The sequence below is a fragment of the Mustela erminea genome, chromosome 1 (assembly GCF_009829155.1).
Source record: "Mustela erminea isolate mMusErm1 chromosome 1, mMusErm1.Pri, whole genome shotgun sequence".
Classification (NCBI taxonomy): Eukaryota; Metazoa; Chordata; class Mammalia; order Carnivora; family Mustelidae; genus Mustela; species Mustela erminea.
Genome location: NC_045614.1, coordinates 182,069,781 through 182,096,796, shown reverse-complemented (window position 1 = coordinate 182,096,796; position 27,016 = coordinate 182,069,781). Strand labels below are relative to the sequence as shown.

The 27,016-nt window shown below is 33.1% G+C and overlaps 1 protein-coding gene across 3 annotated transcripts in view; it reads left to right on the top strand.

The window, feature by feature from the left end:
• Nucleotides 1–27,016, top strand: part of CADM2 (cell adhesion molecule 2) — a 1,075,448-nt gene that overhangs the window by 740,810 nt on the left and 307,622 nt on the right. For 2 of the 3 annotated variants that reach the window (XM_032352186.1, XM_032352199.1), the window contains exon 2: nt 5,403–5,429. The exons of the other annotated variant lie outside the window; for it this stretch is intronic. In XM_032352186.1, coding sequence (XP_032208077.1) covers nt 5,403–5,429 — 27 coding nt within the window. The remainder of the gene's footprint in view (nt 1–5,402; nt 5,430–27,016) is intronic. 3 annotated transcript variants of the gene reach the window in all.

Genomic DNA, 27,016 nt, shown 5'->3' with positions numbered 1-27,016 from the left:
GCTTTAGCATTAATATCTGTGAATAAATGAATAAATAGCAAAGTAATATCTTTGCTATTTACTAAATGCTTTGTTGCTAAATTATTTTTCAGCAACCATTTCTAAATGTAACCACAGATTGGGTATGTTAATACTATTTACACATAGCAGATACTAGTAAAATATATCACTCTTTTGTTATGATAGTAAATCTTAAAATAAGAAGTAGGAATTAAAAAATGGGTCTAGGTTGTATCAATTTTGAGTTAGGTAAAATTGGTCTAATCTCCCCTGAGTTGAGTATGCCCCTCATGCCCTATTTATAGTTCTTGTACTTTATTTTAAGAAACAGTGTCTTAGAGTTCACAAAATACTTCATGAATTTATTAGTGATATCTTTAAGATAGAGTGTCAATTAATTCAATGTAACTCTATTGTTAACATAATCTACTAATTGTACTTAACTTTTTCATCATTTATACTGGAGTTTTTGGAGTTAAACTTTATTAATATAATGTCTAATATTCACTAACTATTCTGAAATCGTATATAAATAACTATGATAATTCTGTTACTATTCATACTTTTCTTCAAAAGTTGTATGCCAAAGTTTTCACATTATTAATATAATAGCAGTTACGAGTTTAATATTTAACTAATCATCTCTGAAAAAAATAGTATGAACAACTATAATGTTATAGTTACAAATTAGTGCTTTTAGTATAAATGTGAAGAAGTGTTTATGTCATCTCTAAAACTTTTCTCTGGTCAATACCTTTATTTCCTTTCTTTTCATTTTAACTATGAACGTTAAAAAAGCATTTTTAAGATAATTTTCAGTCACTTTTGGGTGGTGTGCAATGTGCACTTTACAATTGACTTATAATTGGGCTATGCTGACAATGGAAAATCTTACAAGTATTGAACATGACATTTATGACAGTATTGCTGTCATCTTGGCTTCTTTTATTGAATATGCAGAGAATTATAATTGGGCTAACAAGCCTGGTAGCCTGGCCTCTTTCCAATTATATTAACCAGTCTAGTTTAGTATTAGCTGCCTGAACACACAGAAACAGGCATAGAGCTTTTGTTTTCTTTCTATTCTATGTTGGTTTTCTACCCAATAATTTAAGAATACAATCATCTGCCTTTGTGTAATGTTTGAGAACTTTCAATAATTCACCTCCATTCCCCTAAAAAATGTAAAGATTTGTCTTTTCTATTTTAATTTCTCTATTTTTATTCAATTCAATATGAATCTTTATACAATATTGGTTGTATCTTTACATATTAAATACTATTATTATCTTAAATATTTTTAAGGGGTTTTCATAATTTTTCTTTCAATTCATGCTAAAGTTTTTTAAGTGATAAATTTGAATTTGAAGCAAAATTTCCCCTCATATGAACAAATGAGTACACTGATGCATTGAAATATTTTCTTGAAATTGAGGCAAAAAACATTTTGCATATTCTAACAATGTGTTTCAGCCTTGTGCAACCTTAAAAATAATACAAAAGAGGAAAATAATTCCCAGTTATTAGAATTTTGAAATTCAGTAAACTTCTTTGAAGAAACTAAGACCTGAATTTTAGTTGAAAAACATATAGTAAGGGGCACCTGGGTGACTCAGTGGGTTAAAGCCTCTGCCTTCGGCTCAGGTCATGATCCCAGGGTCCTGGGATGGAGCCCCGCACTGGGTTCTCTGCTCAACAAGGAGCCTGCTTCCCTTCCTGTTTCTCTGCCTGCCTGTCTGCCTACTTGTGATCTCTGTCAGTCAAATAAATAAGCAAAATCTTAAAAAAAAAAATCATGTAGTAAGAATAGTTAAATGCAACATTTTAAAAGAGCAAAGGAGTTTGCAGTGTATCATTTATTTGAAACACTGGATTCTATTCTTTTCTATTTATTTTCTCTTATTCTGGTTTCTTCTTATTTTAGAGCATTCAATATACTGTGAATTTCCTTTCCAAATAATCTCAACCCTTCCATCTGCAATATTTAAAGGTCTTCATCTTTGTTGGGCTTTTTTTTTTTTCCTGAAAAAAAAAAAATGAGAACAACCTGCAGAGCTTGCCTACAGAAACTAAACACCACTATAATACATAACGGGTATGACATAGGATAAGCATTGCAGTATTGTTAGTAGCAGGAAAAAAAAAAAAGTACTCCACAACTGACCTGATTATTTATCAATAGGGAAATAGTCTCACATTCATAGAGACTGTGGGAAAATACACAACTGTTAAAATAGTGAGTTAGAATGCCATGCATCAACCTGGAAAATGTGAAGGAAAGACTACAAAGTCATGTGTATGATCCTCTTTGGGAAACCGACATACACAAAATATGTATGTTACTGGCTTTTACAAAAATTGCAAAATTTATTTTTCTAACAATAGCAAACTGTTTAAAGGTATTTCTGCATTGCATCTAGAAGCCTTTCTTTGAGTAAAGGACTCTCTTGTATGACTCTTCTAATTTCCTCATTAAGTGTACTTCTGGACCTAAATAGTGTTTGCCATTAGATAAAAATAAATTGAAATTTCTACTTCTTAATGGGGATAATGCCATTTAAAGTAATGGAGTTTTCTAGTTTTATACCTATGTAGTCAACCAAATACCAAAGTACCAAATACAAAGTACCAAATAGCTGAAGACTAGTGAATCATTCAATTTTGATTTGGCTTTGTAGACCTGATATTTGCAGTTCAGTTGGCAATGAACAGTGCCTTAAATCCCAAGTTCACAGATTTAGAAATTAGACACAGCTAGGATCAAATCCCAAATTTGCTTCTTTCCAGTTGTGTCATAGTCAGCAAGTAATTTGACTTTTCTGAGTCTTAGTTTCCACATCTGTGAGAAAATGATAATGAAACTTCTTTTTTTTTTCTCTAAATTTGTATTTAAATTCTAGTTAATCAACACACAGTGGACTACTGGTTTCAGGAGTGGAATTCAGTGATTCATTACTTCCATACAGCACCCTGTGTTCATCATAACAAGTGTCCTCATTAATACCCATCCCCCATCTATCCCACCCCCACCTACCTCCCTCCACTGGCTCTCAGTTTGTTCTCTATCTTTAAGAGTCTCATATTGTTTGTTTCCCTCTTTTTTTCCTCCTCCCATCTGTTCATCTGTAATGTGTTTTAAATTCCACAGATGATTGAAATCACATGGTATTTGTCTTTCTCTGACTTATTTTGCTTAGCATAATGCATTCTAGCTCTGTCCATGTCATCGTAAATAGCAAGATTTCATTCTTTTGATGGCTGAGTAATATTCCATTTTATACGTATGTGTGCACGTACACACACACACACACACACACACACACACACAATTTCTTTATCCATGTCTTTGTCCATGTCAATGGATATTTGGGCTCTTTCCATAGTTTAGTTGTTGTTAATAATGCCTCTATTAATATCATGGTACATGTATCCCTACAAATCTGTATTTTTGTATCCCTTGGGTAAATACCTAGTAGTGCAATTGCTGCATTGTAGGGCAGTTCTATTTTTAACTTTTTGAAGATGCTCCATACTGTTTCTGAGAGTTGCTGCATCAGTTTGCATCCCACCAACAGTGTGAGAGTTCCCCTTTCTCCAAATCCTCACCAACACCTGTTGCTTCTTATGTTGTCAATTTTAGCCATTCTGACGAATGTGTGAGGTGGTATCTCATTGTGATTTTGATTTGTATTTCTCTGATGATGAGTGATATTGAGCATATTTTCATGTGTCTTTTAGCCATTTCATTGTCTTCTTTGGCAAAATGTCTATTCATGTCTATTCATGTCTTCTGCCCATTTCTTAACTGAATTATTTGTTTTTAGGTGTTGAGTTTTCTAAGTTCTTTAAATATTTTATATACTAACCCTTTATCAGATATGTCACTTGCAAATATCATCTCCCATTCCAAAAGTTGTCTTTTAGTTTTGGTGATTGTTATGTTCACTCTGTGGAAGATTTTTTATCTCGAACTCCCAATAGTTCAATTTTTCTTTTGTTTCCCTTGCCTCTGGCGACATGTCTAGTGAGAAGTTGCTATGGTCAAGGTCAAAGAGGTTGTTCCCTCTAAGTTGTTGATGGTTTCCTAACTCACATTTAAATCTTTCATCTATTTTGAATTATGTGTGTGTGTGTGTGTGTGTGTGTGTGTGTGTGTATGGTGTAAGAAAGTGGTCCTGTTTCAATCTTCTGCATGTTGCTGTACATTTGTTGAAGAGACTTTTCTTCCATTGGGTATTCCTTCCTGGTTTGTTGAAGATTATTTGACCATATAGTTGTGGGTCCATTTCTGGGTTTTCTATTCCATTCTTTTGATCAATATGCTTTTGTGCCAGTACCATACTGTCTTGATGACTATAGTTTTCTAATATAGCTTGGAGCCTAGAATCATGATGCCCCAACTTTGCTTTTCTTTTTCAAGATTGTTTCAGCTCTTTGGGGTCTTTTGTGGTTCCATACAAATTTTAGGATTATTTGTTCTAGCTCTGTAGAAAATGTTGATGGTATTTTGATAGGAATGCCATTGCATATGTAGTTTGCTTTGTGTAGTATAGACATTTGAATAATGTTTTTTCTAATCCATGAGCATGGAATATTTTTCCATTTCTTGATGTCCTCTTCAATTTCTTTCATAAGTGTTCTATAGTTTTCAGAGTACATAACTTGCTTCTTGAAACTGTCATTATTATGTGGCAAGTGGGTAGAAAATACTTAACCTCAGGCTCTGGCATTTAGTAAGCACTCAGCAAATACAAGGAATCTTATGGGTTAGATTTTAATCATTAAATAAAATAAAATATATTTAAAGTGTACATATTTTTTATTTTATTTTATTTTATTTTATTTTATTTTATTTTATTTTATTTTATTTTTTCAGTGTTCCAAAATTTATTGTTTATGCACCACACCCAGTGCTCCATGCAATATCTACCCTCCTTAATAACTACCACCAGCCTTACCCAACCCCCCACTCTCCTCCCCTCCAAAACCTTCAGTTTGTTTCTCAGAGTCCACAGTCTCTCATGGTTTGTCTTCCCCTCTGATTTTCCCCAATTCACTTTCTTTAATTCAATTAACTAATGTTGAGTTAAGGAGGGAGAAAGAAAAGATATACGGTCCTTAAAAGTAATTCATGTAGTCCTTATGGTGTTTGGAATTTGCACTGTCTCCCATCTATTTTATTCTTTCTTATTCAAAGACTTTAATCATATACTAACAAAATGTAACCAACTATTATTTTCTTAATTATAGATTCTTTTCCTCTAAAGTGTGTTGATTGTGTAATCATAAATATTAACTTCTTAGAGTTTAATAATAATAACATATCTCTTTTTCTTACTAGACACTCTGTCTAATATCTAATATGTTTGTTCTCTTCTTGTGCAATCTTTCCTTGGAACCAGCGGCTGCTTCAAAGAGTAAAGTTAAAGGTGAGCTCCTATCCATTCTGCATGACTCACCATGATTCTTTTCTTTTTTTTTTCCTCAATCTTCCAAGCCATCTTAATTGATGGAGCCAATTCTGTTAGTGATAATGCTAGTTCAGTGTACCCACATGAGTCATAAATTCCTACAAATATAAATATATATTATTTCAAATATTCAGTTTCTGATATATGTTGATGTTTGCATGATTGTTTGTTTGTTTTCTTGCTTTGCTTTTCACTTTATTCCAAGTGGAATACAGTGCTTTTGTGTACCAATATTTTGCCTGTTGACCTTAATTCCTTTGATAAAATTGTGAATTGGAAAAAGTACAGCATAAAATAAAGCTGATAGAAAGTCTCAGAAGTGACCAAGCCTTCAGAGAATTATGTGAAAGGAAAAAAAAATCCTTTAAAAAATGAATATTATATACTGTACATTTCTATTTATGACTTTTCTTCCATTTCCTGGTTGGATTAAGTTTATATTTGCTAGAATCCTGGAAATATAATTTCATGAGAGAGGATGTACTTGTCTAATGCCAGAATATCTCCCTGAAAGGAAAAAAACTTTTGGTTCAATGTGTTGTTATGGTTTTGAAAAAAAAATTCAAATATATGTATATTTATCATAGGTTTATAGTTTATATGTTTTGATTGTATAGTCTCAAGAGCAATCTATATATTTATTTTTTCTTCTTCTTATATAGCAAATATATGTTTCTTTTATCCTTCATTTTATCCTTCATTTATTTTTCAAGTATCTTTCATATATAGAGCAAAACTACATTTACCCTATTGGTCATATACCTATTATCTTCAGTTTCCTCTTCTACAGAGTATAAATAACAATAAAAAGAATAAAAACTATAAAAGATTGTCATGAAGATTGAGTTAAGTGAAATATGTAAAATAATTGTTAGACTTCCTGCTGCTACTCACATTTTAAATAATGCTAGTTTCTTTTGCTTTTCACAAATATACCTCTCTGTGGAGAGTTTTCTGAATCTTCGTTATTTAGTATTGTTCTGCCTAATATCTTCCTCCATGTACTCAGGAGGAACTACCAGGTAGTTTTGCCTCCTTCACCATTTCTCATATTCAGATTCACCACAAGGCCACCCTTCTCCATTACTCATCTCCCTTCAGCTCTGTCTTCCTCCAGGTTCTAGTTTTAGAGCTAGTTTAAACACTATGACATAGATTCATTTTTGAAGTGTTAACTGCTCCCTATTTATAAATCTAAGCATTTAGTATGCAACTACTATTTTCCTAGCATTTTATTTATTTTATAGACCACTGAAAATATAAAAGACAAGGTGGCAAAATTGTTGTTACCCTTTGTTTCAGCCTCCACTTATACTGTGTATGTTGTTCAAATAAATGTGTTAATAGGATTAGCCAGTTCTTGCCGTAGTAATTTTATTTCTGGTTGTGAACAAAAGAAACACATTCACAAAGTGTTTATTACTTGATAATGAATACATTTATGAATAAATAAGCATAATGTATATAATAAAAGCCGAAAAGTACAGCTGTAAGATTGAAGAATTAAGAACAATGTATAATAATGTGTGAATTGTAGTATATAGAACCTAACTGTAAAGAGAGTTAGGGAAAGAGATACATATTGAAATTAAAATCCTCCTCAGAGAATGCTTTACCTCAGGGGTGGGGCTTGAACTGATTCTTAAAGGATGTGTAGAGTACACAGGAAAAAAGTCGCACATAGAAAAAAGAATTCAAAAATATATACTAACATATGAAAGCAGGAATGACTACAGCCCATTTAAGGATTGTGAGGACACCTTTTGAGTGAGATCCTATGTTTTTATGAGAGTGGAGGAAAAAATTTTGATGATATGACATAAAATTGTGTGATTGTAAGTCATCACTTCATTTGATTACATAAAACTGCTCATAATAATCACATCTATGTTCACTTGGTAATTCCTAAAAACAATAGATGATAATTCAATGTACAATAAACAGGTTATGAAGTCCAGGAACCAACTTTTAATTGGAAGATTACAGCCATAAATTATGTTACAAGTGTCTGTAAAATCATGTCAGGATTCAAGCCGGCTATGATTTTGCAATGCAAACATATTCCCATGCCCAATTTAACACTTCCCATGAAGACATCCCTGCCGTCCCATACTTACCAATTTTATTTGAGTCTCATTTTTCCACTTGTGTACAAAACTGCAGGGGGCTTAAGGACATAGTTTATCCTATGCCACCCTTGTTTTTGCATCTGCAGTGTTATGGAGACCAAAAATGACCCCTTCTAAAATGAACTGGGCCTCAAGTTAGAAATTGAAATTTTATTTCTAATGTTGGTTTGAGGCAGATGTATATTATATAGAGACAACAGAAAGGACTACTCAGTGTTTTATTGTCCAATTTCTATGTCAAAGCAAATGGTCTTCAAACAGGAAAAGTAAAAAAAAAAAAAAAAAAAAAAAAAAAAGAATTGTGGGAAAGAGGAAAATAAAATGAAAGGTAATGCAAGAGCAGATGGTTGCTTAAAAATAGTTTATTTCTCCTGACCCAAACAAAGGACATCCCAGGGAACCAAGGAAAATTTTGGAGAAGATCACATCTCATTCATTTAGCCTTATGGAATCATCCAAATTTAGAGAGCTTCTGGAATACTGGGAAGAAAAATGTGTCTTGTTTTGTTTGTTTATTTGTTTTTGTTTTGTTTTGTTTTGTTTTTGAGAAAGGATTACATTCAAGAACCCATAGACTGGTCAATTTGACACTAAATTCCCAGTAACATTTTAAAACGGACTCTTAAAACAGCAATTTATGGGTGTTCAGATAAAAAGAGAGTTCACTAGGAGACAGCAGTTATTAGGAATGTCATAGAAAATTACTCTAATTTTCTCCCACTCCTTTTTTAAAATATATATTGGTTATTATACTAGTATCTGAGGGCAATAGTATAAACATGATATATCTGAATATCATCAAATCATGTAGCAACTAACCCTTTCCTTATCTGTGCAGAAACTGTCATTCTGATGATCACTAATTCTTTAGTGGTCAAATCCACTGGTAATTTTTCAATCCACATATTATTCATTTTCCCCCTGCTGAGTATATATTGTTTCTTTTGATTTTCTACTTCCCTTGGTTTAGACTTCATCTTCTTCTTAACTGTTCTTTGCCTTTTTTTCTCTCCTTTTCTATCTTATTCTGGGATATAGGTTTTCTTTAGGTTATATCTTTGACCCTGAAAAGATCACCTCTTGCAGTTTGGTTAGCTCTCTACATCATCTCATAGAGATGAACTTCACCTCCTACAAAATATAGGAAGCAGCCATTTTCTAGATGGTTATGTACCCACAACCAACCTTTCTCATCATTGTTGAGTCTTAAGAGAAAGACAAATGATTCAATCAAATTCCTCTCCTGAAAAAAACTGGGAAAGAAGAAGGAAAGAATAGCAAAACTGAAAGAGGCACAAAAAAAAAAAAAAGGATGAGAAATGGGAATCAGTTTTATTCTATTTTGCAGCTATAAATTATATAGGTAGACTGAAAAAGATGAATAAGTTTGAAAAAAGAGAAACAGGAATGTACAAAAAGTAAGAGTTAAGCGAGTGCCCTCATGGTGTCCCAGTTCCCTTGTTTTAATATATTAGGACATGTCTCTCTTTTAGTTAACTTTCTAGATAGGTTTCTCTTGCGTACATTGAAAGAGAACAGATTATTATAATCACTTTCTTCCTCTAAAGTGTTCTTAGCTCATTTAGTTAACCCTTTCTTAGACTTGATTTACTAATCTTCTCTGATATTTTCATCATCCTACTGAATATTTCTACTTGATTGTAAAAACGGAAATTCTCTCTCTCTCTTTCTTTTTCTTTTCTTTTTTTTTTTTTTTTTTTTTTTTTTTTTTTTTTGTTTTTGTAAATCTGAAACTTTGGGTTTGCCATTTCTTCTCATGAAGAAATATTTGCCTGATTTCCTAGATTATTTGAAACATGTAATTCTGCCACCCTAATGGCCCCCATAACTAGTGTGGGTTATAAGTGGTCCTAATTTTATGGAGATAAAATTATTGTCCTAATTGTTTCCCAATTTTAATAGGAGGATAGTAGCTTTTGCATCGATCCCTCTTCTTCAAAATGCTCATTTCTGAGAGCTTCCCTGGAATAGTTTCTAACTTGTCTCCTGCTTCAATTCTCAATATTATACAACCTATCCTATATCCATATATCACAATGGATTCATACATCAGCAATCTACAATCTAACTTGCATTCATATATCCTATACTCATATTTCAGTTAAGATCATCTATGCTTTGTCACTTAAAGATAGTGAAAAAGGTAATTTGGTGTTCCTAAATTTCTTTGCATGAAATGACTTTATTTCACTCATTATAAACCTATGGACTAAATGTATCATGTGATTAATATTGTTCCAGAATAGTACAAAATTTCTAAATAGTTTTAAACCATTATATATATTTTAAATCTTCAATCTGATTTTTAGGCTTTATTTTTTATTCAGAATTTGGCAACTATAGTGGGGATAACATTTTTATGTCATTTCTTGCTACTACCTTTAATCATATAATCATTATTCAGTGTTCAAATAAAAATTAACATAATTATTCTGACTTTGCATAAGAATTAAAAGATAATGAAGGGCACTCAGCAATCTAAATTGAGATATGTATGTGGTCTAGAGAAGAATCAGCATTTCAATTTACTGGATTTAAGTGCTAGTCACACATAATATTATTAAATAAATTATTTATTCAGGTGTAAATATAAAGTCTGCTATTCAATCAAAATATAACATTTAGTATCCCAGGTTTCCCATCATATTACACCTTTTGAGGGTGAATTGAAAGGCACAAAAGAAGTTGAAATTGAGACATTGCTTCAAACTATAGTCTTGTCTTAAGTAGAGAACCAGTATTTCAGTTTGTACTTTATAATATGCACTGTATATCAAGAACTTCCATTTTGTAGTCAGACAGACATAAATCCAATCCTAGTTTTTCAACTTACCTGAATTGAACACCTGGACAATTTGATTAACTTCACTCAACATTCAGTTGTTTTGAAAATTATATGGGCTAATGTATAAAAAAAGATTAACCTAGGAAATGGCTCATAATAACCTCTCAGTAAATTTTACCTATCATTATTGTAATAATCATTACTATTATTTCTTTAAATGATGTCTGTGGAAAGAAAACAGATATAGTCAAAGACAAATCCAAAATCTAAAATTTTCTGAGTATTTGTAATATTTCATCATCATGATAGCATTCATATGTTTATATTCATTATAACATTAAAATAAACACATAATATATAACATGAATGGTCCCACTTAGGTATTTGCATTTTTCTTTACATTTCAATATTAAAATCCAAGTATATAAATGATATTAAAAAGTTCAACCCAATAGCAAAAGAGAAGGAGAAAAAAATAAGAAGATTATGTTATAGCCAAGGCTTATATAATATTTAAAATGTAAAAATTACTTCCTTTTATCATCAGGTGAAGAAATTGAAGAATAAGATTATATATAATTTCTTTTGAAAATATCACTCAACTCCTTTTATTGAAGCTGTTTGGATTTGGATTGAAGCTTATGTTTATTTATCCCACATGAAGCTATTCTAAGGAAATATATTGCGAATGTTAGAAATATAGCAGTCACCCTTTCTCCACAGTTTAGCCTTCCATGGTTTCAGTTGCCAGCAGTCAGCCTAGTCTGGAAGCAGACGATCTTCCTTCTGACTATTGTCAGGTCAATATTAGCCTAATGCTACATCATCATGCCTGTGTCATTCACTTAATTTCATCTCATCATGTAGGCATTTTATCATCTCACATCATTGCAAGAAGACTGAGCACAGCATAGTAAAATGTTATGAGAGAGGGAGAGGCCACATTCACATAATTTTAATTTCAGTATATTGTTACAAATTCTATTATAAATTTTGTTTTATTTTATTATTGTTAATCTTGGTGTCTAATTTATAATTTAAACTTTATCATGGATACATAGGTATGGGAAAAATCATAGTGAATGTAAGATTCAATATTATCTGTGGTTTCAGTAATCCACTGGGGGTCTTGGGAAGTATTTCTTAAAGATAATAGGGGATTACATGTAAGGGAATTTAAAAGCATATTATGTCCCTATAATGTATTCACTAAGGGGGTCAAGTGCAAGGCCATACTTTTTAGAAGGTTGCTTTCTTAATCCATCTTCTACTTCATCTCACTTCTCCAGGAAAATTGACAGATACTGATATATATGATAATGCAATGATGTTTTTAAATATGTAATTTTATCACTGCAGCCTTTTTCTAACTTTTTAAAAAATGGTTAACAATTATAACTACATAGCTAACATTTTTAATGTTTACTATGTGTGAGACACTACACTAAACACTGTGCATGTGTTTTCTAATTTGACCCTCATAAAACGTTTTGAGATAGATACTATTTTTACCTTGATTTTTTTTTTAATGAGGAAGATGAAGCAAAGAATTAAGAAATTTAAGTTCACAAAATCAGTTAAGAGAGAAACCAACAATTTCAAATCAGAGTTACTGACTCCTGAGTTCTAGATTTTACTCTATTAAGGCTTTAAAGATTTCAGAGTAAATTTATCATTACAATTCACCTTAATGTTATTTACTTATTTAAATATATTTGTCTAGGTCCCATTAACCCAAGTAGGATTGGGGCTGTGAATGTGGGTAAAGTAGAATGATGAGCAGTTGTTATTGGGAAGAAATAATTGGGACCTATCTAGTGGCACTTACCTAGTGGCAAGGGAAATATTCTCCCAGTAGATTTCTTGTTTTTCATTCTTTTTCATTCTTTTTCTTTGGGTCTCTCATTCATTCATCACATGTTAACCTCACTCCTCAGATATTCTCTTTCTGGAAAGATGAGGCAGTAGTTTCTCAATAAGAAGAATAGTGTTCTAGAAAAGCTTTAGTCATAACTAATGTGAAATGCTGAAATTGGAAGAGGGTTGAAGAGTATGTTCATTAAAATTTTATTGAAAGATGATTCAGTGGGTCAAAATGCAGATAACTTTTCTTGTTTTTAAACTGCAGTTACACTTAATGTAGTTTCTGGTTTTATTTCTCACTGGATAAGGGTTTTGGACATGTATTTGATGTATTTCTTCTGTGAGTATCTTATTAGTTTACTGTTGAACAACTGTCCTTCTTCATGTTGTATAGTACAAATTAGTGTGATCGGAATAGAAAGACCCCTCTAGATACTTCATTCACAAATCTAAAAAATATTATTTTTCACTTAATTTAATGAAGTTTCATTTTCCCCTGCCTCCCTTTTACTCTTGAAATGAAAATAAAGTTTGGAGATTTCCTGTGAACATATGTGTAAACATAGCTCATTTGCAGGGTACAACTTTGTATAGCAATTAGAAATTAGTTTGTGTTGCCACTTTAAGTTTATGTCCTCATTTCCATCATAAATAAATCATTATAATGTTTTTTTTTTATTCTATCTAAACACATCTCATCCAAAGGACAGAATCTTCTGGGACTCAATTCATTCAATTGGTTCATGTCATTCTATTATGTTAATAAAATTGGTATTTGCCTATTCTGCAGCTGCTGTGTGGAGTTTAGAAAGTCTGTAATTAAAATCCCAAGGTTTGTGGTTTCTTACAGGTTTCCAAACACACAAAAAGGTCTATTACAAGGGGAAATATAGTGATCAATGTTTAATAGTTGTGCATTTCAGGACAGTTTCAAGATAAGTGCTCTAAAGCCAACAGTTAAATTTCATTGAAAATAAATTCTAATTTATATTTCAATTTAGATGGAGTGATGGTTTTGTGTTTTTAGTGGAAAAGAGTCATTTGACTTGAAATCATAGCATAAAATATTTATTACTATCAAAATGTTCTATTAACAGCTTTAGAGATGGTTATCAAAGTACCTGTGTTTTAGTAACTGTTTCTACTATTTATTTGTTTTTTCAAATCGTAAGGTAAGGATAAAAATACCAATACTATCTACCTCATGGAATTATAATGATAAATAAAATAATGATTTATAATGATATCAAAAAGGATATGTGAAAACGCTTTTAAAATAGCTAATTGATGTCCAGATGTAAATAGTTATTAATTAAATAAGGCATAATCACATAGCCAGGGACTTGATATTTAGTAATAAATAAAACATGGCCCTTGTTCTGAGTCAATGCCAATGATTCATGTGCATGGAAAGACTTTGTAATAATGATACCCATTCTATGCTTTTTCTTACTGACCATCCTTGGAAAAGGAGTGAACAAATGTTTCTTAATTTAATTAAATTTTCTATACTGTGCCAAGATACAATGGGGAGAAAAAATATTGCTTAGTTTTGACTCCATGAGGCTTTCACTCATTTATTCTTTCATTTCTTCATTCAACATTGCCAGGGACAGTTGCAAGTATATCAGTGAGGGAAAAAAAGTAAATTATATACTATAGTATATTGCAATATTATAGGCATTCTAATGAAAAAACAAAGCAGAGGAGTAATAATTTTCAGGCAGAGTAGAGAAGGGAGTAGAACATAGAGATGAGGCAAGTGAAAATTTGAAGAGAGAATTGATGCTGAGAGTCCAAGCTGAGGTGATCTGGAAGAGAGAGGCTGTAAGGCAGTGAGGAACCTAGTATATTCAAGAGACTGGGTAAAGTTAGAGAAGCATGAACTAGGAGAGTAAATAACAGTGTAGTTGTAGAGGGAATGAGGACCCAAATCATGCAGGGATTTTTGTTTTGATCTAAGTAAGATGAAAAGCCACTGAAGTTTGAGCAGAGGAGGCACATATGCTGATTGTGTTTATAAGATCAGTTTGGATGTTCCCTTGAAGAGAGATTTGCAATGAAAGACATTAGCACACTTTTCCAGGAAATCAGGGGACAGATGATGGCAGCAGGACTGGAATCATCGCAATGGAGATGGTGTGAAGTATTCATTTGAAGTTATAACCTAATAGAATTTGCTGAATGGAAGTGTAACAGCATATAAAGGATGAAGTAGGATGATTTCAATGTTTATTTGGAGATTAGATAGATAGATAGATAGATATACCTGAAAAACTAGAAGGACACAATTACATTTATAAGATGGAGAAGATGTGGAAAAGCACAGAGTAAAATAGGTGGAAACTGTCTTGAATACATGAAGTTGGAGATCCAAGTGACAAAGACAGGTAGAAATTGGCTATGTGAATATGAAATTCAGGAGAAAATTCCTGCACTGTAGAAAGAAAATCTGGAAATTGGTGTCTATGCGTAGTATATAAAGCTGTAAGAAGGATGGATTTATCTAAGACATAAATGTATTTAGAGAAGAAAACAAAATCATAGGGACTGAGTTCTTAGGTGCTCAAACTCAAGAACAAATGGATGGTGAGAAACAAGTTGAAACAAATTAAGGAATCAGCAACTGAATTAAATGTTCTTGATAGATGAGAACTGAGAATGTACCATTGGGTTTATCAATGTAGAGTCACTGGGAACCTTGGTAATTGCCAATTAGTATAAAATATAGAGATTAATCAAATATTCACCTGAAGAAATGTAAATTTGCTTCTGCAAAACAATGGCATAGTAGTATAATAAGATCTGATTACAGAGGCATTTACTTTAGTAGAAGAAGGCTCCAGTCAAATTTCTTGGAAAAAGTGATGATCAGAAGAGAACTAAAGAACTAATCAGAGCTAAGCAGGTGAAGAAGAGAGGGAGAAACTTTCCAATCAAGGGAATGGCAACAGGAGACTAAAAGCCAATATAGTTTCTGTGGAAGAATCAGTGAGATTGAGGGTCAAAATAGCACTGGATATCAAACATAAAATATCTTCGCCAAGACCAGTGTCAAAGAGCTTACCTCCTATGTTTTCATCTAGGAGTTTTATGGCTTTAGGTCTTATGTCCAAGTCTTCAATACATTTCATGTTGATTTTGTGTATGGTGTACATTAGTGGTCCAGTTTCATTGTTTTGCACATGGCTATCCAGTTTTCCTAACCCTGTTTATTAAAAAGACTATCTTTTCCTCATTGTATATTCTTGTCTCCTTTGTGAAAAATTAATTTACTACAGGGGTTTATTTTTGGAGTCTCTATTCTGCTCCAGTGACTAATACATCTGTTTTATACCAATACCATACTTTTATGATTACAGTAGTTTTGTAACATAGTTTAAAATTAGGGAGCATGATGTCTGAAGTTTTGTTATTCTTTCTCAAGATTGCTTCGGCTATTTGAATTCTTCTGTGGTTCTGTACAACTTCTAGGATTGTTTATTCTATATTTGTGAAAAATGCCATTGGACTTTTGGAGGGATTGCTTTGAATCTGTAGACTGCTGTAGGTAATGGGGACTTTTTAGCACTATTAATTCTTTGAATCCATGAACATGAGTATCTTTCATTTATTTATGTTGTCTTTAGTTTCTTTCATCAATGTTGTATAGTATTCAGTATGCAGATCTTTTACCACCTTGGTTAAATTTATTCCCAAGTATTTTATTATTTTAGATGCAGTTAATTCTTAATTTCTCTTTCTGATAGTTTGTTGGTATACAGAAACACAACTGAATTCTTATATTAATTTTGTATTCTACAACTTTACTAACATCCCACACAGTGCCTTGAAGTGTCTGTTAAAGAGGTTTTTTTCATTCTAAAAACAATGAAAATCTATTTAGGCATTTTAAATGGAGATAGGGACAGAGATGATGAGGTAGTCTCACATTTATAATTTGAAAGACTTACTGAATGCTCACAAAGAACAAATTAGATGAGATTACTATGCATATGACAAAGAGACAAGTTGATATCTTGAAAGTTATTAGTTTATGAGAAAATCAAGGTAGTTTGGGCTAGAGTATTTAGTGGTAACATTAGGGAGAAATAGATTTGACAGAATAGAAAATCCTTTCAAGAATGCATTTGAAACATTGAGCAGAAAAAGCAAAAACAAAAACAAGAACCTTTATATATGAGTGAAATCAGTGCCTCTGAATACTTATAAAGGGTTTAAAGGGTTGCCTTTTTTATTCTTCATTTCACTTCATTATCATCAACACTACAGACCTTAAAGCAGAAACCTAGAATGGCAGTACTGATATTGCCAGTATGTCAGCCCACAGAAAAATACATTTATGTTGTACCAAGGAACAGAAGTAAAAGTAAAGGAAAATTGTCAATTATAATATCAGGAAACATATGATAACATTTTTTTTCCCTAAAATAATACTTATGTACAATATTGATTGTCATATTTGAAATAATTGGGTAGTTTTTTTTTTGTTGTTGTTCTTAAAATATTTATTTATTTATTTAAATTTCATTTTATTTTCTTCAGTGTTCCAAGATTTATTGTTTACATATAACACCCAGTGCTCTTTGCAATCCATGCCCTTCTTAATACCCACCATCAGACTCACCCATTCCCCCACTCCTCCTCCTCCAAAACCCTCAGTTTGTTTCTCAGAATCCACAGTCCCTCATGCTTTGTCTCCCTCTCCAATTTATTCCAATTCACTCTTCCTTTCCTTCTCCTAATGTTCTCCATGTTATTTCTTATGCTCCACAAGTAAGTGAAACCATATAATTGACTTCCTCTGCTTGCCTTTTTTCACTCAGCATAATCTCCTCCAGTCCCATCCAACTGATACAGAAGTTGGGTATTCATCCTTTCTGATGGCTGCATAATATTCCATTGTACATATGGACAGTATCTTCTTTATCCACTCATCTGTTGTAGGGCATCTTGGCTCTTTCCACAGTTTGGCAATTGTGGTCATTGGTGCTATGAACATTGAGGTACATATGGCCCTTCTTTCACTACATCTGTATCTTTGGGGTAAATACCCACTAGTGCAGTTGCTGGGTCATTAGGGAGCTCTATTTTAATTTTTTGAGGAATCTCCACACTATTTTCCTAAGTGGTTGTGCACAGTGTGCATTCCCACCAAGAGTGTACGCAGGTTCTCTTTTTTTCACATCCTTTCTAACACTTGTTGTTTTTGACCATTCTAACTGGTGTAAGGTGATATCTCAATGTCGTTTTGATTTGAATTTCCCTGATGGCTAATGATGATGAACATTTTTCATGTGTCTGTTAGCCATTTGTATGACTTCTTTGGAAAAGTGCCTGTTCATGTCTTCTGCCCGTTTTTTTGTCATGATTATATAGTTTTTTGGGTGTTGAGTTTGAGGAGTTCTTTACTGATCTTGGATATGAGCCCTTTGTCTGTAGTGTCATTTGTAATATATTCCCCCATTCCATGGGTTACCTGTTTGTTTGTTTTTTGTTTTTTTGTTTGTTTGTTTGTTTGTTTTTGACCATTTCCTTTCCTATGCAGAAGCTTTTGATCTTGATGAAGTCCCAAAAGTTCATTTTCACTTTTGCTTTCTTTGCCTTTGGAGACATATCTTGAAAGAAATTGCTGTTGCTGATGTCGAAGAGGTTACTGCCTATGCTCTCTTCTAGGATTTGATAGATTCCTGCCTCATGTTGAGGTCTTTTATCCATTTGGAATTTATCTTTTGTGTATGGTGTAGAGAATGGTCAAGATTCATTTTTCTATACATAGGTGTCCAGTTTTCCCAGCACCGTTCATTGAAGAGATTGTCTTTTTTTCCATTGGATATTTTTTCCTGCTTTGTCAAAGATTATTTGACCACCATTGCTCTCAACTCTGTTCCATTGGTCTATGTGTCTGTTTTTGTGCTACTACCACGCTGTCCTGGTGATCACAGCCTTGTAGTAAAGCTTGAAATCAGGTAACATGATGCCCCAGCTTTGTTATTCTCTTTCCACATTTCCTTAGCAATTTGGGTTCTTTTCTGGTTCCATAAAAATTAGGATTGTCTGTTTCAGCACTTTAAAAAATGTCCATGGAACTTTGATTGGGATGGTATTGAAAGAATAGTTTTAACAATGTTTATTCTTCTAATCCATGAACATGCAATGCTTTAAGTGGATAGTTTCAGATCTCTTGGCTGCTTAATCAGAGTTTGGGAATCCAAATAATACATATTCACAGTTCAGGTGCAACTAGTTTGTGGTAGTGTATCCAAATATGCCTAAATACTTCAGAGGGAGGAAACCTTAAAGACCCACTTATTTATTTACTTAAAAGAGAGAGAGAGTGCATTAGCACAAGCAGGGGGAGGGGCAAAGAGAAAAGGAGAAATAATCTCAAGCAGACTCCCTGCTGAGCATTTGGTCCGATATGGGGCTTGATCTAAAAAACCCCTGATATCGTCATCTGAGCCAAAATCTGGAGTCAGACACTTAACTGACTGAGCTACCCAGGCAACCCAGGAAACTAAAAAATAAATAAATAAATAAATAATCAAGAAAAACACACTATACGTCACATAAAAAACGCACATCTTGCTCTGTTTTGGACGTAGCAGATTAAAGGTTAATTATAAATTTGATTTTTTTCCCTAGAATTCAATTTGAGGTTATTTTAGTAACATCAAAGTGTTAATAATATATGTGGTTTATTAATTTAAAAGTTTATTAATTTAACTTAGCACTTTGGTGTTTTCCCATGCTGGCCAAACAAAAGCCACCTAATGGTAGAGTAGGATACCAGATTTTTTTCCATATAATATTTTCTCCAAAATGAGACAATCATCTGATGGGCACTGGGTTCATTTAAACATGCTGTCTAGATACAAGGCAAGAATACTGTTTGGACAGTGTTGAACAATCACCAAATAGTCCATGAAGTAATTATTTTCCATCTCAACCAGAAGTCAGCTTGGGAAGGAGTGTCAAATCTCTTGGCTGCTTAACCAGAGTTTGGGAATCCCAATAATATGTATTCACAATGCAGGTTCAACTCATTTGTGGTAGTGTATTCAAATAGAAGCTGAGGGATCAGAGAGTTAATATTTGTGTATATTAGGATATACTTCCCCTGGAAATAGAGATAGATGTTTCTATGCAATCTGATGTTCGACTCATTAAAAACTTTGAATTCGCTTCTCTGCAAATAAAAAGTTACTTTTCCTGCATGAAATAGTTTCTTTGTCATATATGTGAGGAATAAATTTAGATTTAGGTGAAATGTAGCTATACAGCTGAAGATAGATACATAGATTTTAAAATTCCTTACAAGCTTTTTGGAGAATCAGCAAATACTTTGGATTTTTTACTCAAATCTTATTTAATGTATTGGCCATGGCTGAGAGGTCATTTCAGCATGATAATCTGACTCTGTATTTATTAGACAAAATAAGTATTTATTGAGCATTTCTTCTATAGCTATCTCAGTAATCATAAGATTTTAAAGGTCTTAGTCATTTTCAGGACATTTCTTAAAATAAAAGTAAAGGAAACACATGCACCCATGGCCTAGTAAGAGATACACAAAAAGAAAGCTGTCCTTATAAACTGCAACTGTTCTATTTTAAAATCTAGCACCTAGAAATACATTTAGCGACACATTAATTTATTCACATTTAATAATTTGCACATTCATTTCCAAGATACCTACTGAATTCAGGTGTAAGTTACTAGTCAAAAATAGTAGTAGTATATTTTATATTTTGGAATCAAATCTAAAATCTTAACAAATGTGTCACTCTCAATGATTTAATATAAACTAGCAACAAAATGAATGTTTTTATAATCTAATTTTAAGAAACTACATATTATTTTTGCAAAAACGTTCCCTAAGAAAATAAACATTACAATTTTGCCCTAGATTATCCCATTATCATTGACTTCCTTATAGCAAAATACAATAGAAGTTTGCATTATCCGTTTCTATATTCTGTTATTAAACTTTGACTAGTAGTGATTTACATACCAAAACAAATTTTGAGGTAATGGAATCATGCTGCTTTTGTTGTTGAAAATTCTCTGTAGTGTTAAAGGAAGTGTCACCTTAAAATGAATTTGGAGTATGGGCAGTAAATTTTAAGATGTCAATCATATTACATCTAAAACTGGTAGAAAGATGAATAATACTAAGATATATTTTCTGTATTGAGTTTTAAACAAATTAGATGAGATTTGTTTCCTTTTAAAATTATATAACTGCTTCAGCTTCATCAATTGTTTGTGCAAGTATAAATGACAGATCTGAAATTAACTTGGGCATATAATTGAGGAAGAGAAAAAAAGTAATTTGAGGGGAAATAGTAAAGTGGCTGGGAATGAATAAGGTAACAATAAAATTACTGAAATACATATAAAATGCAAGTTGCGCTCATTGTAGAGAATACGGTGTCAGAAAGTGCTTTTATTTTGAAAGATAATAAAACTTTTAATTTTAATATCAAAGCATGTATAGTTACAGGTAAGGAAGCACTAGAATAGATAAAACTTAAACAATTGCCTAAGTATGAATAAAAAAATATTATTTACCTCTTTAGCACCTGCATGACTGTGTTGAGCTCAGGTCACGATCCCATGACCCTGGGATTAAGTTCCCCATGGGCCTCTGCTCAGTAGGGAGTCTGCTACTCCCTCTTCCTATCCCCTCCCCTGGGTTGTGCTATCTCTCTCTCACTCTCTCTCTCTCAAATAAATAAATTAAAATATTTTAAAAATGTCATCTACCTCTTGAGACAATCTCTTATTGGTAATTAAAAAAAAAAAAAGAAGACATGTCAGAAGATCAAAATTTAGCAATGTGATGTCAGTTCTCATCAGATTCTGTGATATGTGGCACCCGAGTCTGCATTCAAAACTTTTTTTTTTTTTCAGTTATTGAGAGTCATATGCAAAGGACAGATGTGATCTCTGATACGAGATGAAAAAAATATAATTCTTACTCTTGCAAATGGACTCAATCAGCTAATTTTACCTTGGAAACAGGTCTACTATGAATAATAGTATTAGATGTGAAAGAATAGCCAAATGCAATTAATATTAAGATCAAACAGCTTAAAGGAAAATAATTAATTACGTACACATTCCAGTTGGAATTCAGTCGGAATGGGTAACCAGATTAATAACATTTCATTTTCTAAGAAATCTAGTAAGCTAATCTATCTTTGTGATAACTTTAGATAAAAAGTGTTACTCCTACTCACCTTATATTATAGACTGTTTTACTCTTCTAATAGTTAAACGGCATGCTCTTTTTGCATGCCTGTCCCAGGGAAAGCTATAATAGCATCTGATCCAATAGCTTCAGTAATAAATCAGGTATAATGAACTCTTCCTGACAGTGTGGGGATCAAATAACTAAGATTTTCCCACACTAATTTAAATGCTTGCTTTAGGTTACCATTGTTTCAATCTATAGTGACTGTTCTTCAGGTTTGTTATCTGAATACTTTAATTTTGCTCACTTTGATACTTGTATTATCATTATCAGTTACACTATCTTCTTATTCTTTTTTTTTTTTTTTTTTGCTTCTTTATTCCCCCTTTTTTCTTCTTGCTTGGACAGCAATATGAAGCCCTACTCATCTTCTTCTAGTATCAGTATACCAACAGATTCCTAGTAGTTTGTTTGTTTGTTTTCAAATTACCATAACAATTACACCCCTAGTTAGGAGTTTCAAGTCCCTACAACATTAGTTGACTCCCTTAGATGAGTGTTTCTTTTCCTGCACAAGGAATTTGCCCCATAGCCCTACCAGAAAGTATGTGGAACCTACCCTCTTCTGGCTCTCTAAAGCAGTTTTGCATTTTCCATAGCACTGATTAATTCCTTACATCTGATGTTAATTTCTATGTTCCCTTTTTAATCATATTCTCTATATTCAGAGCTCAACTCTATGCTCATCTGGTCTAGTGGATTTTTACAGAATAGTATAAATACCCATCAGTAATTCTTGTCCAGGAAATAGTTCTTTCCTTTCTACAAACTGAGACACTTTTATGTTTCCAGGTGTCTCTCAGCTACTGAGATACTTAGTATGAGTTATAGGGCTTAATTAGATCATGCTATGTGCTTTGTTGAGTCCTGTTATAGGAATTAATATCCCTAAGCAAAGAAAAAGTTGAAATTGTCAACCACTTGACCTGAAGTGAGCATCTAAAATGTTCAGTATCATCATTTAGTTTAGCGTAAGGAGATATAAATTCAGCCAACAGCTGCCCTGCTTATATTTTTGAAATTTCTCTATATAATTTCTCTATATAATTGGTAAGTGCATTAGTGGTGAAGTCAGTTGCTCCTGTTTTAGGATAATTTATATTCCCCAGGAGAAAAAAATAAGAGTGAATATTTGGTATTTCATTACTAAATAACAAATTATCTCTCACAGGAAAATTCCTATCTATGCCACTATCACCTTATATTACTCAAGCTGAGATTTAAAAATCTAATATACTTGATACTCCACCCATTTGAGTTGTGTATTTTACTCTTTCACTCAGTTAGACAATAAACATTGGAAGTAAAGTACATATAATTTTACTTTTTTTAAAAGTCTTGTAGACAACAGAGACAATTGGAAGCCACTATTTCATAAATCATTTGAATTATAAGAAAGTATGCAGTGAATTTCTAAATCTAAAACACTTCTTTTTACAAATTATTACTTGTTTAAAAATTTTAGGGATATCAGATAATGTTTTTCAGTAAATTGACTACCTATTATGTGTTAAGCACTGGTCTATCCACTAGGAATATAAAGGGCTTTGTCTAACAGTATCTAACACTTTCTTGTTTTTTATTACCAGATTATAGAATACAAGAGTCCACACTGACATTTTCATAAATTTTAAAATAAGTATATTTTTATTTTATTTTCCATGTTAAAGGCTCTGTTGATCAGAACCAACATTATGACAGTGTCATCTAGCGGTTCCTATACCAACTCATGGGCATTTACCTATAGAGGTATTCTTTTATTTCCAGTGTGTGAATTATACCTGATAAAGCATACTATAGATACTATGCATATCTTTCTATGTATGTTAACCTTTCCCGAGACCTTGTGTTGAAATCCACTATAAAAAATATTCTCGATGGGTGCCAGGGTGGCTTGGTCGGTTAAGCGTCTGCCTTAACTCAAGTCATGATCCCAGGATCCCTGGATCAAGCCCAAGTCAGGCTCTCTGTTCAGCGGGGAGTCTGCTTCTCCCTCTGCCCTCTCCCTCTGTGCTTGCTCTCTCAAAAAATATTCTTAATAGATCACTAAATATAATGATCTGGTTGTGTCTGTCTCTCCATTCTAAAAAAACACATGATAAACCCTTAAAAAATAGATGATAAATTAAGTTGAATTGATATTTTTAAGTTAACTGTCAGCGACTTAAATTATAAATTTTATTTCAGTTGTGGTTTTTATTGACAGTATTTGAGAGAGTAATAATTTAGGAGCAGAAAGGAAACATAACCTGAGACATCATGAAACATATTTTTGCAAAACGGAGCCTTTGAAATTTATGTTGGTTTTTCTTAGTAGCAATTATATCATGTCTGAAATCTATTTGAAACTTATCTTTTCCACATTAAAAAATATTTAACTACAAATATAATTCCAGTGTTCCAGTTGGCAACCCAGTGGCACGGATCCAAAGGTGAAGGCCATCTATGGAATATAGATTACACTTCCTGGTGGAGGTGTGCTGGAGTTCCTATCCAGCTCCAATCTGTTTTCTTTAAAAGAATATATTTTCGTCTGAGATTTTTTTCCCTCTGACTGCTTGTTATATACACCCTTCATTGATTTAGTTCTTTCTACGATGTGATTGCATTTTTCTTTTTCCAAGTCTACCAATTTCTGCAAAGTTACGGCCTGAGCAGCTCACGTTACTCTCTGGGTGGTTTATGTAAATAACAATAATAAAACCCCAGAAGCTTCATCCCTGTTCCCAGTGGTATCCCACTGACCTCTTTTCAGCTTGAAAAGGTTCTATCTATGGCTGATTTTTTTTTTTCCTTCCCACTGGCAATTTTCAGACTACTGTGCTTCTTCATCTGATTTCTTGACTCTTTCTTGACTTAAGAATTAATTATTGAAATGTATCAGATGCACTCCGAAAATGTCAGTGTATTTGGTTGGATTTACTAAGAAGCACAGCTTTTCAACCAACATGATATTGGAACTGAATTTCAAATAGTGCCTTTTTCCACATATCCTTTTCACAGGCAACACAAAACATAATGCAGATGATCTATACCATCTCTGAAAAGGTTTGTGCTGTAGAAGGCCATTTGTCTCTATCACTTTAGAGCAGAATGTTTACCTTTGCATTTTCGTGCCTTTTTTTCTCATTGAAACTTTAACAAACACTTTGTATAGAACTACAAGAGACTCGCAGAAGCTGTCCATCTATCCTCCTGCCTCCAAACCAGCCTGTGGCTAATTTAATCTGTCCAATTCAGATGGTTATTGATCCTGGTATAAAAGGGAATTCACAACCTTCCTTGTATTGGGTGAATATTCTACAAGTCTTATTCTTACAAAGTCAGACATGGAATTCCTACACTGAACAGCACAACAGGGCAGCTTGAGGGTGGAAGCAATTTAAACAAAAAGATTAAAATCACTTGAAAGGAGATTTTAAAGCATTTATTGAAATATTGCAGGCATGATTTTAAGAAAAAAAGAGATGCTTTAAGTTACAAGACATAATTTTAAAAAAATATTAAAATTCTATATTCATTGACTTGCAAAAAAAAAAAAATTATTAGGCAACTACAGTAGGCCAAGCTGTGTTTCAGGGGCTTCTGTTTTATTGGTATATATGATGAATGAAAGAGGCAAAGCCCATATGCTCTGAACATATATCCTAGTGCAGGAAGACAACAACACAGCAAAATGAGGAGACGGAGATGGTATAGTTACATTTGAAAGTGATGGGTACCATGAAGACAACACGGGGAATGAGGTCAAGACATACCTGTAGGTGGAGGTATTGCCCCACACATTTTTTTTTTTTTTTTTTGCTATTTTTAATGAAATAAGGTAAGGCCTTATTGGTAAATTGACATTTGGACAAACTGAAGCTGTCAAGGGCACAGGCGAAGAGGATATTGTCTGAAGAATACAGAGTAAAGAGTAAGACCAGTGCAAAGGCTAGGCACGAATGTACTTGCTGCTTAAAAGAGAGTAAGGTTATCTGGTGTGGGTAGAAGGAGAGGGTGTAAGATATGGAAAGACGTAGATGAAATCAAAGGATAACATGACCTGGTTGCATAAAGCCTAGGAAGCTAGCTTAGAAGTTTCAGCTTTTAGAATGAGTCAGTTGGGAAGCTTTGGAGGATTTCCAGCAGAAGGCTGACATGATCTGCTTTATGCATTTAGAAGATAATTCTAGTTACTCTTTGGGAGGTAGAAAAGTTAATGCAATATTATAGAAAAGAGATAATGGTGGCTTTTAGTATGTGCTGGCACAGAGTTGGTAAGAAGAAATTGCATTTGATTGCCTAGGATAGCCAGTGGAATTTTTTCATAGTTTGGAGGCAGAAGGAAAAGAGAAAGAAAAGCATCAAGGACTTCTACAAGGCTTTGGCCTATGCGGCTGGAGGGATGTCTTTCCCATTAGGTGAGATGCAAGAAATAATGTACAAATATATATGGAAAATGTAATAACTTCTGTCCTATCTCCACAGCTGAAGTTAATTGCTAATGTATATTACAGACATTGTTTGTAGATATGTATGTATATACTATTTGTATTATAAAACCACATACTATTCCAGAATGCAAGTAATTCAGGCCTATGTACCATCCTGCAGCTCTTGAGCCAGGTTGGGAAACACAGAATCTGAAGGGCCCTCCTAACACTCTCTCTTCCTAGACTGAATATGTTGCCTCGTCTACGTTAGGGGCTTCTCGTAGCCCCAGGAGCTACTTAGGTAGAGTTTGCTCAAGATCTTGTTTGCCTGTGATTCAACAGATGACTAGCCTCTCCGCTTCCTTTCTCTTTCCTACTCGAAAATTTTTCTTCTTACGGCTGTGTCTAAACTCCCCACTACACCCCCTCATGTTTCTTTCCAAATCTTTTGTTTCAGTACCCCCGCTCCCAGGCTTTTATTTTATTTTATTTTATTTTCTCCTGAGGCCAAGCTTTTAAAATCTGAAACTTGAGAAAACTTCATTTGTTCTAATGTTTGAACATGTATTTTCCATCATGATACTGAACAGCCTAAAAAAGTGCCTGATTTAGGAGAATGGGGGAGAGTGAAGAGGAGAACTAAGTGGATCAGTAAATACAAGAATGAAACATTGTAATATTTCAAAACTGTGCTGCCAAACCAGAAGTAAACAACCCGTAGTTTGATCTTTAAGTACTTTCACTTGCATTTTTAGAAATGATCCTTTTTCAACCTTGTGAGATCGTAGCCTTACAGAGGAGGGATGTGTGACTGAAAACATGAATTTCTTTTAGGATCATCTATGAATAAATAATATATTAACTGAAACCTGGATTTTCATATTTCATGACAAATAATTTTCTACTTCATATTTCTTTAAGTGCTTGTATAGGGACAGAAACACATCGCCCTCCTTCCATTTAAAAGAAAGGGCGAGGGGAGCCTGGGTGGCTCCGTCAGTTAAGCCTCCACTTGATTTCAGCTCTGGCTGATCTCAGGGTTGTGAAACCCAGCCCTGCACTGGTGTCTTGGG